General features: G+C 41.8%; 1 protein-coding gene and 1 long non-coding RNA gene across 4 annotated transcripts in view; one reads left to right on the top strand and one right to left on the bottom strand.

Moving 5' to 3' along the window:
• The window catches only part of LOC143664069 (uncharacterized), a 113,099-nt gene that overhangs the window by 11,492 nt on the left and 86,674 nt on the right, over positions 1 to 14,933 (bottom strand). The window contains exon 6 of one of the 2 annotated variants that reach the window (XR_013166291.1): positions 14,233 to 14,598. The exons of the other annotated variant lie outside the window; for it this stretch is intronic. This is a non-coding gene — a long non-coding RNA (uncharacterized LOC143664069). Of the gene's footprint in view, positions 1 to 14,232; positions 14,599 to 14,933 lie in introns of those variants that run through there. 2 annotated transcript variants of the gene reach the window in all.
• Positions 1 to 14,933, top strand: part of ATP10B (ATPase phospholipid transporting 10B (putative)) — a 304,465-nt gene that overhangs the window by 263,093 nt on the left and 26,439 nt on the right. For both annotated transcript variants that reach the window (XM_077137580.1, XM_077137581.1), the window contains 6 exons: positions 1,402 to 1,511; positions 3,887 to 4,013; positions 6,968 to 7,152; positions 11,098 to 11,419; positions 14,276 to 14,352; positions 14,803 to 14,928. In XM_077137580.1, the coding sequence (XP_076993695.1) occupies positions 1,402 to 1,511; positions 3,887 to 4,013; positions 6,968 to 7,152; positions 11,098 to 11,419; positions 14,276 to 14,352; positions 14,803 to 14,928 (947 nt within the window). The remainder of the gene's footprint in view (positions 1 to 1,401; positions 1,512 to 3,886; positions 4,014 to 6,967; positions 7,153 to 11,097; positions 11,420 to 14,275; positions 14,353 to 14,802; positions 14,929 to 14,933) is intronic.

Here is a 14,933-nt window from a genome sequence, read left to right as displayed (position 1 = left end):
AGTAAGAATTGAGCTTTGAAAGGGAGGGGAAAAAAACCCAAGGTTTAATATATTTACTCTGTTTGAACATTTAACTTGATTCTGAGGTTTCTGGCAGCCTGAGCCAAAAGGTAGACTGTAAGGCTCAGAAGGAGTAGGCAGAGGAGTTTAATTTCCAAACCCCATGGCTACTGTAAATAGAGTATTGAAAGTGGTGCATATTGAAAATAATGCTCAGTAAGCCAATGGTCAAATGAAGATTGTGTTTAAGGCACCAGCAAAACAGAACCTAAAAAAAAACACAAGAAAACCATCTTTAAAAGGATTTTTATGTCAAATAAAAGCACCCCTATTAAAGAAGTATCATGGGACTATTCAGAGCTTGGCTGGCTTCTTCATACTTATTTTACTTTTCAGGGTTGTGTTTGTAATTTCTGCATTAGAGAAAGGGATGGGTGAGGGGCACAAATCTTTCATAGCTTAGAACCTCTAGAGATTTCAATCCAACCTTGGTAAAGAAGGATTCAGAAATCTTTTCCAAGCTTAGCTTCACAAAGTGCTGCAACTGGTCAAAAGTAAGGGAGGTGGTTATGAATCAATCCTGTCCCATGCCAGCTAACCCAGGCTTAAAAATTCTTATTACGTGATAGATGAAAGTACTAGAATTTCAAGAGAAAGAGACAGATATTTCTCAGAAAAAAAGAAACACTATGTAGGACTTTATAAAGGGAACTTTGAGCACCGAGCGCCACAGTAAAGTATTTTTTACCCTGAATTTATAGGAAATGCAATATATTTTTCTAAGACTTTTCTTATATAGAAAGTCTAAGTCAGCAAACCCAATGTTGTGAAAAATGTAGCTAATGAGATCCAGGATTGTAGCTGTCAGGGACTTCACTAGATACAAGGACCAAAGTAGTGACAGAGAGAACAACATGTTCAGGACTTAGGGAACAGTTTCCTAAGCCAGTTGACCATCCACGGCTAAGCTGTCTCTATGGGAAACAACGAATTAACTGATCAAAGATTCAGAGTTCTGGCCCCTTCCCTGGGAGACTCTACACAGCAGGGCTTGAATTGGGTCTCGGAATCTCTATTATTGGTTTAAGTTTCCCAAGTGATTTCATTGCAAACAAATGTTTGAAAACACTACCTTAGACCTCCACCCTTCCTTAAATAGCACTTTCCTCAGCCAGGCTTTTGATGATAGTATGCAGAAAGCAGATAATTTAAGGACAACTGGATTAGTCACCTTCCAGGGCACCCTGACAGCCAGGAGAACTCTTCCGTACCTCTGAGGTGGGCTGTAAGGGGATTCCTTCTCTAAAATGTTTGCAGTCACCCCAAAGATTCCAGGGTATTGAGGACAGGGATCCTCATGTATTTGCACATGACCTCATGGGGGACATGACAATTTGACAGTGACTGACATTGATGTGGAAAAGAAGCTGAGGAAAATCCGAGCCCATACTCAGAAGTATTTAGACTTGTATGCAAGAGACGGCCTGCGTACACTGTGCATCGCCAAGAAGGTAAGACCAAGTTCCTCCAAGCATGTTTTGAATATTATCAGGCAGCCAAAAGGCCTGAGCCTGCTTCTGTTTTTGCTTTTTCTTTTTAAAAGAGCCTTAATGTTGGTTATTTTAATATTTTCTAGATGAGCTAATCTGACTCACCATAATGACCCATGATCTTGATAATTTTGCTGGAACAGGAATCTGAACGGCAAGGTCCCCTATCGGTGTGTCTTTATTGTTCCCTGCTTTTCATTGAATATGTAATAAGTAGCCCATACCCATAAAATTATATTTTGATGTTATATTTTTGTCTTCACAAAATCTTTCTAAATATTTACCTAATATGATCGTTGGGTTCTAGTAACAACCCAAAAAGGAGCCAGATGATGGTGCCCAGTTGCCTGGTCAGCCAAGCACTGGCCTAACCTTTACTGCAAGGACATTTCATGACTGTTGATAAACCAGAACACTGGTTTATTAAATCATCAGTCAGCCGATTGTAGCTCTGTCTGATTACATCTGCAATGAAGTAAGAGTGTTTCTCCCACAAATGAGATAATCCAATCAGTTGGGTTTGAGCCAGTCGGTTGAAGATTTTTAAGGGAAAAGAGAGAATTTTCACTGCTTCTTCAGCCAGTCAGCCTCTCTTGTGGAGTTCATTGAGACCCCTCATCAGAGTTGTCAGTTTCATAGCCTGTCTACAGATTTTAGACTCTTAACATTTTCCTGGTTGCATGAGACACCCTTATAAATCTCATATTTACAGATGTCTCCTGTTGGTTCTGTTTCTCTAGAGAACCCTGACTAATACACTTAAGATTTAAAATTGAGGGCTTCTTTGTGATCAGGTAAAAATCTAGATTTCTGGTTTCTTTTGCAAACGTGGAGGATCTAGAAAACTGGCTTCTCTTCTTGGATGGGAACAATTACCTAGAGCCCTGTACCAGCTGGCCTTTTTGAGGGATATATTCTGGTGGGTTCTGTGGTTAGCTTCACTCCCTACCACTCCCTATTGTTTGCCCTTGGCCCTGCTATGGTCATGAAGATTACCTACCTCATGCCCTGCAGGTCTCTCACTTTGCAGCCACTTCAAAGGAGGCAAGCAAAGAGGGCTATGAATCATAGAGCAAGAGCATCTATTGAGGCCCCTACAATCTAGTAGGGAGCCATAATGTATACAGGTTTCTAGAAGATTAGAAGTGAGTTCTCCTCCATAAATCCCTATTTGCCATCTCTTTGATGGTAACTTGTGAAACATAGAGTTTAACAACACCCACTTGAAAACCAGACCCACCTAGGTGCAAGTCCCTGATTCATCACTTGTGACCTAGAGCAAGTTACTTCATCTCTCTGAGTCTGGGATTTTCTTTATCAATGAAGTGATGCTAATGCCCCCTACTTCATACAGCTGTTGTGGAGACTAAGTAAGGTAATCTACTCACAGTGGTACAGTGACGAATGCCTGCTACTCCATTAATTGTAATTATACCCTTACCATTTCCTATTTCTCATCAGTTATCTGTGCATATTTTGTCTCCCCTAATAAATTATGACTTTCAAGAGCAAAAGGTCTACCTGCGTCTGCTTGATGTTCCCTAAAGTACCATGAACAGAGGGACAGTCAAGGAATATCTGATGCCTGAACAAGAGTCTTTCTTTGCTGTGAGAGATTATGCAGGTGACACCAGCATAAACATGCTGTGGGGATCTAAGAGAGGAAGACCTGGCCCCCAGTAGGGCTCATTCAGCTATTGGGCATCTCCACCTGCATGGCACCGTGCCTCATCGAGAGGTCTACCAGACTATGCAAGACTGGCTGCTGCCTACATTTTCTGCCTCATCACTGGCCTCTCTTTACCTTGCTCTCCATCCTTTACCCAACTGGCATGTTCAAGGAACAGAGAGAAGACAAAGTTCATTACTGGTTTGCAGTCTTTGCACTTGCTCTTTCCCATGACTGGCCCCTTCTTGTCACTGGGTCTCAGCTGGCGTGTCATCTCATAAAAGATACCTGAACATTCTAATGAATGTAGCTCCCTCCGCACAGCTATACCCCCCCACACACAGTCTTGGTACTCCTTTTTATTTTTTATTTTACTCATAACACTTTTTTTCATAGGTCTCCTTTAAATTTTCTATTCTTTCATATTATTTACTTTGATAAAGTCTCTTGCTTTTCACCAATATATAAGCTGTATCTCCAGTGCCCAGAGCATGGTTGGGGAGCAACAAATCTTGGATAATAATGAAACATGAAGATCAAACTTTCATTGATTTGTGCATTCAAAAAAAAATAAGCATTGAGGAGAAAGCTCCATCCAATTGCAGAGTGAGGGATTCTGCTTCTGGACCCATCTAGATTTGTGAACTAGTCCCTCCCTGTCTTATAGGTGGTAAGTGAGGAGGACTTCCAGCGATGGGCCAGTTTTCGCCGTGAAGCAGAGGCATCCCTTGATAATCGAGATGAGCTTCTAATGGAGACAGCACAGCATCTGGAGAATCAACTCACCTTACTTGGTAGCTAAAGCTAAGTCATTGTTAACTGAAAACAGAAATGCTACAAGTTGGAATGGGAATTCTTGGCCCCGAATCTGACACTGTTGCAAATATTTCTCCATTAGAAACCTTCCCTTGGGGACCCTTCCAGGTATTTGGCACACATAGGAAATGCCAATACACAGACCAGACTCCACACACAGCTCCCCGAGTCTGCCCTGGGAACATGTTTACCCATTCTGCTGGCAGAAGCTGGAGTTTGGCTCCTTCTCCAATACTCCTTCCTTCATTCAAATGTTTGTTGAGCACCTTCTATGTGCTAGGCATTGGAGCGTAACAAGAAACAGGAGAACCCTGCCCTCCCAGAGCTCAGAGTTCAGCATGGAAATGGGATGATTAGACAAGTAATTTTAATGGAGTGTGATGAGGGCTGGCTGGGAGAAGTACCAGGTGGAATATAAGCACAAAGGAGGAAGTGCCAACCTAGCCAGGGCCAGGGAGGATGTAGGACGGTCAAGAACTGAAAGGAGTAGAAGTTGGTCAAAGCAAAGAGGAGAGGGCTCTGGACAGAGGGATAGGCATAAATTAAGGCTTGGAGGTGAGAAAGTATGAGTCAGCTGGAGACATAAAGAAGCCTGCTGAGGCTGGACCACGCAGTGTGGGGAAAGATGATGTAAGGTGAGAGAGACCAGATTCTGAAGGGCTGTATAAATTGTAAACCAAGAATTTGGAAAGGTGAAAGGGGTGGAAGTAGGGATAAATATATGCTTTATAAAAATCACATTGGCTGTTGCTGCATAGATGCTGGATTGATAAAATGAGGATTGGGGGAGAGAAGCATGGAAAACAATTAAAAGTCATCATAGGATATCTGTTGAAGGGAAAGGATTGCCAAGGGTGAAGGGGGAGTCTTTGTTTCTCAGAAATAACCTCCCCACATCTCAGGAGTAAGATACAGTTAAGGTAAGGCCCAAAGAGAGAGTACTGACCACATGGCAAAAAGCCTTCTCTTGTCGTGGGAGGCCATGATGACCTGGGGTCGAGGCCAAGTCCTGGTTCCCATCATGACCTGGTTGCACGCAGGGACACATATCTGTAGCCCCTTCCCCACCCCAAGCCTCACACACTCACTCCAAGTCGAGCAGGCACAAAGGGAAAGACCCAAAGTCACTGTCAAAGAACGTTGATGTCTTTACATGTAAGAGCTAGCAATGAGATTTCTCAGGTTAGGTGGCAAGCAGGGTGGGAGAAGTTTGCTCCCCACCTCCTTCAGACTTCTGTGGTTCCTGCATTGCAGCTGCTGAGGCTTTTGCTTGCTTCCTCATATGGGGCCCCTTTAAAGCTGGCCTCAAGAGCTCATTTTAACAAGGACAGAGGCTGGCACGACTAGACAGCTCTGTCCACCACACGAGGCCACCAGGACATCATCCCCTTAAGGGCACCTGGTCAGCCTCTCCCCTCGCAGAGGCTGCTTTTTGTTTGGGGCACACTCTGGGCTCAGCAAGCCACGTTCATCGGCGCCTTCTGCGTGGAAGACCACACACTTGTCAGAACTTGTCAGCTTCCCCACGCCGGGAAAGGCTCTCGCAGTTTCCCCATTTCATTTTCTCTTTCACACAAATAAATGTGTTTTTCCTCCTCTCTCCTTCACTCTGCCTCACTTTCATATAAATCAGCTTCAGAATCTCACCTTCCAGGCTAACCCTTGCAAGGGAAAAAGGAGGATTGAGGCATCACTTTTCATGGGGCTGTTTACGCGCTTGGATCTGAAATACAAAACAGGCACATTTCAGGAGAGAGAGGGTATTTTTCTTCCTTCAAGGTGGCTTGGGAAGGAGAGGGCCAGGGCCAGGGAAAGATTTCATCTTGCTACCAAGAAACTTCCATGCCATTAAAAAGCTGCACTGCATTCATGCTGAGTCCTACAATATGAAATTGTCTTTTCAATATGCATCCAACGTAACTGCTTTGCCAACCTATTGTCACTCTGGATTATTAAAAGAAATGAAATGCTTTGCTCCTGCCCAGGGTGAAACGAGTATCCGTTAGTCTGTGGTCTGAAATGAATCTCAATTTAAACTCAGATTTATTTCTGCTTAATCACTCAGTAATTCGGTATTTGAGTATATATATTCACCAGGGTTGGTACAAAGTTTGAGATCATTTAAAAAAAAAATTAAGGATGCTGCCTGCTTAATTCCTTCCAAGAACATTATCAGATACATGAGTCCCTATGAATTCTTCTGTAATCAGTTGCAAAACAAAGATTTCAATCCCTCAACTTCTCTCAACTCCTAATTCCCCTATGCCAGTCCAGGCTACTTCTTCTCTGAACTCCATAGCGTCCTAACAAGTTGCAACCCCTGAATTTAATCCTACTTCCTCCAATCGCCAATCTGTTTTCTACAGTGATCTTCTTAAAACTCAAAATTGATCCTGTCACTCTCTAGCATAATACGCTTTAATAGCTTCCTTTACTACCAAATAAAATCCAAATCCCTTAATGCCCTGACAAAGCTTTGTGTGATCCAACCCTTACCACTCTCTCCAACCTCATCTCTCACCCCGCTGTGCCTCCCTTCCTGTGTCTTCTCCTCTGACCTCTTTGGGCCTTCACACATGCTGATCCCCCAAACTGGAATTCTCCTTTTCCCCCACCTCTTTGCTTTATGTGTCCTCAGCAGGGCACTCCCTGACCTACCAGATGAAGTTCAGTTCTCTAGTTACATGTTCACACAGCACCCTAACCTTCTCTCCTCAGATAGCTCTGATATCAGTCCTTATTCAGTGAGCCTTTGAGTTCTGAGAGGGTAGGGATCACCTCTGTCCTGTTCCCTGCTCTATCCTGGCTGCTTAGTCCAGCCTAGCACATGGAAGGTGTTCAATAAACATCACCTGGCTTGATAGAGCCTTGGGGCAACTAGACAGCTACCTTTTCCTGTAAATGTGAGCTCTGGTGTCTTTGATCATTCCAGGAGCCACTGGGATTGAAGACCGACTGCAGGAAGGAGTTCCAGATACAATCGCTGCCCTGCGCCAGGCTGGGATCCAACTCTGGGTCTTGACTGGAGACAAGCAGGAGACCGCAGTCAATATTGCCTATTCTTGCAGACTCTTAGATCAGACCGACACGGTCTACACCATCAACACAGAGAATCAGGTGAGGTGCAACAGGAAGACCAGATGTCCAAGTTCAGAGCAGCATCTCAACCAAACAAGAGATGAGCTTATGGGTGGGATTTAGATACACAGGAAAAACGTCCCTACCCCAAAATATCACTAAGCATCAGAGCTGGAAGGGTCCTGGAAGTCATCCAGTATCAATATCCTCTACCGCACCCCCACCATGCGGGGTCTCTCTTTCACTATTTATATACTACTTATTAGCAAGTTCTGGCTCCCAAAATTCCATCCTTGATCCCATCTCCTCCATTTTACAAATGAGGAACGAAAGGCCACTGGGACTCAGTCACTTGTCCAGGGTCACCCTGCTGGTTTCTGCTCCACAGTACCTAGTCTAGAATTCTGTCCTTCTGCAGGGCCAGTGCTGTTTGCCTGTACCACACTGTTTGCTCACAGAGCCGCAATCGTCAGTCTCTCACTACTTTGGATTAGCACATCCATTGGAAAAGCCCCAATTAAATTGAAATTATTTTGAGTTTAAAATTTCAGCTCCAATTTGTATGCTAAATTAGCCTGCCCCAGAGTAGAAACCTGAAGGAAGTGATACATAAGACCGGTATGTATACATGGGATGGGAGAGAGAAAGAGATAAGCAAAATCTTAAAACTGCAATTTTCAACTAGAATAGGTTGTAGGTGACAGAGAACAAGGTTTGAAGAGGGGGCTGTGTAAAGTCTGAAAAATTATTTTCAAAGTTATAATATGATTTTGTATTTAGGAGGAAAAACTTATTTTCTCAATGAAAAGAGCAGAAAGTTAAAGTTCCACCATCTTCTTGTCTGATCAACAGGAGAAATAGGCTTTGAGACATACGCATATATCGAAAGGAAACTGGGATTGCATTAGGATTTAGGATAATAACAAGGAAAGTACTGTATGACAGGAGTGGGGTGCCTGGAGACCTAAGGCATACCATGGGATAAGGGATGGAGAAGAGGGAGAAAAACAGAAAAAGGAAAGAGCCACACAGAAAAAGAGCAGCTGGGAAGGTGCTGGTTGCTGTCTTTTCTCTTTCAAGGTTTGGCCTGAGGCCAACTTGGACTCAGAATATAAGCTTGAGAAGGTTTATGTTTGCTTTTTATTCCATGAAGAAATCACATACACATAGTTTTAAGAAAAAAAAGCAGTTTATATACTATGAAAAGTGCCTGAGGGTCTTTAGATGAATTGGAAAAATCATTTACTTTCTTGTCAGGTGCACAGATTATGCTATGATTAGATTAAACCCCAATGAATTTTCGAAATGAAAATAATCTCAGAGAAATCTTTGGCTTGAATATTATGTTTAGGTAAGAAAGTCACTTGCAGCATGCTCCAGTGCTTGAGCCCTGTAATAATATGGGTGCCTGCCTGCCCCTCCCAAAATGGAAATTCCATTTGTGATGATGGTTTCACCCCAGGTGATTCCTGAAGAACAATTTCCTTGAGCCTGTGAAGCACCCAGCCTAAGGGGAAAGGAGTGGGTTTGGGTGGGTTATTAAGTGGAATGCATTCTTGTGGGAAGCTGAAGACGTTTGTTAGGAACCCAAAGTTTCTAAGGAATAATCAGCCACACTCAATCTCTAATTTAGCCACTGTCAACTCTTTTCAAGCCGTCCAGCACCTTCTAAAATAGGTCCTGATTCCTAGGTCCTGCCCATACCTCAGTCCCACTACCCCTCTAAGGCTAATCCTTCTCATCCTTTTACCTGAGAACAAGTGGCAGATGCATAAATATGTTAAGCCAGAGAATGGGATAATCCATTCTCAATCTTAGACCTATTTAATCCCCAATTGAACGTATTTGTGTATTCAGTGGTGTCTCTTTCAAGGGATATAAATTTATTTAGGGCTACTGTCTCTTTTAAAGCCATAAGCAAATTATGAGGCCTATCTAGACATCAAGGTCGTTCTCCATAAAGTGAGGAAATTACTGACCCATTACTGAAAATGCTGATCTGTCAAGGAATTTTAGAGGGCATAATAGTATTAGAAAGGAACTAATAATAATAACTACTACTATTATTATTATTATTATTACAACCTATCTCAAAGGCTTAATATGTCCCAGATATCATTTCTCTCTCAACTTCCTTCTTGGTTCATTTGTAAAATAGGGGTTTGAAAGATTTACTTCACAGGTTCTTGGGAGGATTAAAGAAGACCATAGAAGAAAAATACTGACTTAGCACAGTACCTGTATTGGTTATCTATAGCTGTATAACAAATTATCCCAAAACTTGTCTGCTAAAAACAACAGAGATTCATTTGGCCACAGGTTATGCAGGTCAGGAGTCCAGCAGCAGCTTACTGAGCCTCTGACTCAAGGTCTGCCTTGAGGTTGCTGTCAAGATGTTGGTCATGGCCATGGGTTCATCTGAAGTCCCAACTGGGGTCAGGGGCAGTGAGGGACAGGGAGAGGCCTTCAAGAGAAAGGGAGAAAAAAGCGCCCAATCAGAAGCCATGGTCTTTTTATAACCTACTCTTGGAAGGACATCCCATCACTTTTGCTGAATTCTCTTCATTGGAAAGGAGTCGGTATGTCCAGCCCATACCCTAGGGGAGTAAATGACACAGGCAGGAAGACTAGAAGCTGGGATTCACTGGGAGTGCTCTTAAAGGCTGCCGACCACAATGCCTGACATATGTTAGCTGTTAAATGAATGGTAACTATTGTAATGATTACTTTTAAAGAATTTGAAAATAAGTAAATCCAGAGATTTTTTTTGAACCTCACATCCACACAGACTTGCTGCAGTCATACATAGGAGAAATATATATATATTTATTTGTGCCTATCCCTACTTTTCATCAAGGACCATTTTGATGTCTCCCCAGGCAAATGTCTCCGATATAGACAACCCACCCCTGGAATAAACCCCCACGATTTATTATCCCCTCCAGGCTCTGTGCACCCTCTATTGCCATCAACACTCAGCTCAGCATCTCCTGAAGAAAGACTCAGGAATAATGAACTGTGGTTCTGCTCACTCCAGAAGAAATTATTGCAAACATTCCTAGGAAATGCTAGATCAATGTTCCCCAAATACGTCATTTCAGAACTAAATTTACAATTTTACTCAAAATCTACATATGCCCTGGTACTGTTTTTAATTTAAGGATTTCATTTAAATTGACTCACTTTTAACATGATTTAATTTATTTTAAAAGAAATTTTAGCACTTCAGGAAACAAAAAAAATCATCATCCCTTGCCAAGGATAAAATTACCCTGTAAAATAAAGATAACATAAACAAAACACTTCTATTAAATTGATAATATTGTTGCTTGCCACCACCTTTTCTTCCTTTATTAAAAAGTGATGTTCACCAGGAAAAAACAATAAGAAATTCTTTTAATCAATAATACTTTCGCATCCATAATCAGTTCTAGCCTATAAACAACACATTCCTGTAACAATTCTCAGCACCGTCCATGGAGTAGATCAACGCTTAAACATGATATCCATGTATTTTTTTTTTAATTAGGAGGCTGCAGTTTAAGTAATAATGGTCCTGTCTCTACTACTAAGTTGGATGACCTTGGGCCAATCACCTGTTTCAATTTCCTCATCTCTAAAATAAAGTTGGTAATACCCACCCAACCCTACCACGTAGGAATGTTCTGAGGAACAAAGGAGAATTGAATGACCTGTGCGAAATAGAAAGCACTATACCATCATGACATGTCACTATCATCATAATAGTATTCTTTATTATCTTATCCATGTAGCAATCCCAATCTTGTTGAGCTATTTCCACTCCCACTTCAACTATTAAATTGGTTCCTAATTAATATTCTTCCAATGCTGTTTCAAATATTAGAATGATTCCTAGATGATCTCTATGGTTGTCGAGTTGTATGACTCCCTCCCTAAAAGATAAAGTGAGATTTTAGCATACTGCTTACTAAGACTGTATTTGTTATTATGACTCTTTGTAAGGAAACCTGTGAATCCATCTTCAACTGTGCACTGGAAGAGATCAAGCAATTTTATGAACCAGGGAAGCCAGACCGCAAACTCTTTGGGTTCAGCCTATCTTCTGAGACCCCGTCCACCACCTCAAGAGCTGTGGTTCCAGAAGTTGGCTTGGTCATCGATGGGAAGACGCTGAATGTCATTTTCCAGGGAAAGTTAGAGAAAAAATTCCTGGAGTTGACCCAGTGTTGCCGGTCTGTCCTGTGCTGCCGCTGCACGCCCCTCCAGAAGAGCATGATCGTCAAGCTAGCGCGAGACAAGTTGGGCGTCATGACTCTTTCCATAGGTATCCGCGGTGTAGTGGATGGGTGGCAATGTGGCACACTCAAGGCCGTCACCTTAGTAGGCAAGAGTTCAAGCTACTGATCAAATGGTGGCAGCCAAGAGAGGCCTTGGAGGCTAAGGAAAGCGAGAGAGTAAATCAGAGTTCAGGGGTTAGGAGGTGAGCTAAGGAAAAGTCAGGATTTAGAAAGAAGGCAAAGCCATAGGGGGCTGGAATTCAGAACATCTAGGTTGTTTAAGAAATGTTGCCACCCTCAGTATATACTCAGACCATTTCAACTCTGCGTTGCAGACCATTTCTTTAATATTTAACACATAGCAAAGTGCTATGCACCTCAGGTGCTTGTGGATTTGTTATTCTGCTGAGTCTGAGTGGCTGGTGAGGAGATTTTAAGAATTTGGACTGGCTCATGTTTATTTTTGTACACTCATTCCTAAACACATGGACTAGAATGAAATATTTCCTCAATAAATGCTAGCTGATGAAGTCAGCTGATGAAGAATTAATTGTTTAGAGAGAACTAAACTTTGATCCTGGTTAAGGCAGAGAAACAAAAACTTTGTTTGCTTAAAACCTTTCAGGAACTTACAAAACTGGTTTTAAAAAAGATCTTTATGATCTGTTCTCCATTAACCTGCCAGTCACATTTCACATCACCTGGCCACCTTCCCTTGCCCACAGCCCCATGCCCCAACCTTGATACTCCATATTCCAGCCGAAAGGAACTGCTTACTGTTTTCCATGGACTATGTCCTCTCTCAGTTCCAGGCCTTCATACAAGCTGTTCTCTGAAAATTGCTCCTTCCTCCACTCCAAGCTGTCTTTCATTTCTTCCAGGAGTTATACCTACCACTTATAACCTCAAAATGTGCCCTACCGTGATGGTCTGCTCAGTAGACCACGAGTTCCTTGAGTGGAGGGACAATGTCAGTTTTATTCATCATTCCATCCCAGGTGCAATTCATATCAAGCACACAAGTAAATATTGCATTCACTTCGAGACATTCTTACAGAGGATACCAGCCTCTTCTTCCTCTTACACAGGCATGGAAAGAGATTTTCTTTCCTATATCATTTCAAATGAAAAGCTAATTATACATTATGTTTTTTCCCCTGGACTTCAGGTAAAAGCAGTTCAGAACAACAACAACAGAAAAAAAAGGGGGGCAGAACAGACCTTTAGCAACTGCATCCTACTTATACCATGAACTGTCCTCTTCAGAATTTGAGACACACATCAGGCAATAGTCCAGGAATGATTCCCTTAGGTAGGAGATTGGCTTCACTCCCATAGCAACAGAAACAAAAACCAGCAGAGCGAAAAATAGCATGATTCTGCATCTCTGCTTTCCCTGGCTCACTAACAGAGGAGGTTCAAAGGTTGGGTTTGTTCTGCCATGGAGACTGTTACAATTACGCACTGGTATACTATTAAGAAAAAGTAAATAATTATATGAAAAATAAAAGCTGCCCATAATGACAAAATTTTTAAGATCAATAAATTTTATTGTCAATTAATTGTGGAAGAAAGTACTCTCCCCCAATTCCATGTCCTCTTCATGAATAATATATACATTTAATTGTAGCTTACTGTATGAAGATACTGGGATGAGAAAGAGAATAAAGACAACGTAGGAGAGAACAGGGGTCAGCAAACTGTAGCCTGCAGGCCACATCCAGTCAAATGCATGTTTTATACAAAAGCTTCTGGTTTTTGCCTTTTTAAATGTAAAATGCATAAAAGACAATTGGTCTTCTAGAAAGAAAAGTTGTTTGATTTATCTCTTGGCCCACAAAACCTAAAATATTTATTACCTAAATCTTTACAGAAAAAGTTTGCCAACCTCTGTTCTACAAAGCATAAGAATCAGAACCAGGCTTGTGGGAAAGTTCTCACTGCAAAGAGCTGTGCTGTCTAAGCTGGTTGCCCCTAGCTCTATGGGGCAATTTAAATTTAAATCTAATTAAAATTAAATTTTAAAATTTACTTCATCTATTGCACCAGCCACATTTCAATAACCACATGTGGCTAGTAGTTCCTGTATTAGATAGTGCAGGTCAGAAAATTTCCACTATGGTAGAAAAATTTATTTGACAGTGTTGGTAGAGAAGGAGATCATGTCTGTTTGAGGGAGGGCTTAGATATGCACATGTTTGTGTGTGTGTGTGTGCACATATATATTTTTTCATGGCCTTACCTCCAATTTCCTGAAACAACTCAATTCATTGTATTGGAATTTGTTATAACTAACTATACCTCAATCCCAAGAATTAATCATTCCTATTTTCCTGTTCAGAACTAAAACTATTATCCCTCTTTGGAGGCCCTATTGACGACCTCTGGAGATTTGACTATCCATACATGGTCAGTATTTCAAGTTATACTGAGTCAGAGAAGGCATACTGACCCTGTAATTGTTAAAATATGAGTTTCAATTCTTCTGGGTTCCTTCAATAGCCAAATTACCCTTGTCAGATCCCTAAATTTCTCAAATTCTCCATTTGCTCATCCGTAAAGTCCATTGCAACATTTGTGAGGACCATTTTTTAAACCATAAAGCACTGCCCAAGTCTCTCTTAACCACCACTGTATCCCCATATCTAACATGGTGCCCAGAAAAAAATTACATTTAGTAAATATCTGTTGATGAAGAAAAGTAGGGCTTCTTGCCCAAAGTAGAGAAGATACCTCTCAAGCCAAGCAATGAATTTTCAAATAAGAATATTCAGAGTAATGTTAAAATGATTAAATTATGTACAAACAGGGACACATTGGAGCCATTGGATACAAAAGCATTCTTATTGTTCCCAAGCAGTTGAAATAGTAATAAAGACACATCATGACCTCTCTTCTTGCAGGCGATGGAGCAAATGACGTAAGCATGATTCAAGCTGCTGATATTGGAATTGGAATCTCTGGACAAGAAGGCATGCAGGTATTGTTCCCTTCAACTGTTCTTGTTTCTTCCTTACTCTTCTTTATCCTTATTGGAGACTGAAGGAATTCCCACTGTGTTGGAAGAATGTCTCCCAGAGAGCTTTGCAGGGTTCTCAACTGAAAGTCCAGAAACTTCTGTGTCAACTCATGATCCCATTACCATATCCCTATGCCCAGTCCTTCAGGATAGAGAAGGAGATCAAAGAATACCACAGGTCCCTTCCAGCATGCCCTGATTTCTGTTCTGGAGAAGAAACAGTGGGGTGTCAGAGTCCAACCAGCAATCTAAGGAAGACCAAAGCTAATTACTTGTCTTATCCCTCAACTTCAAAGGGTCTTTCAGACCCTGCCAGTTGCAGATGGAGAACAAAGTAGTGTCCTCAAGGGCGTCTCTTTGAGGCCATGGCAGCCACGGATGGATTCTCATGCTTCTACTCTTTCCTCTCAGGCCGTCATGTCCAGCGACTTTGCCATCTCCCGCTTCAGGCACCTCAAGAAGCTGCTGCTTGTGCACGGCCACTGGTGTTACTCACGCCTGGCCAGGATGGTGGTATACTACTTCTACAAAAATGTGGTGAG

The sequence above is a fragment of the Tamandua tetradactyla genome, chromosome 20 (assembly GCF_023851605.1).
Source record: "Tamandua tetradactyla isolate mTamTet1 chromosome 20, mTamTet1.pri, whole genome shotgun sequence".
NCBI classification, from domain to species: domain Eukaryota; kingdom Metazoa; phylum Chordata; class Mammalia; order Pilosa; family Myrmecophagidae; genus Tamandua; species Tamandua tetradactyla.
The sequence above is the reverse complement of the archived record's forward strand: the minus strand, read 5'-3'. Positions and strand labels throughout refer to the sequence as shown.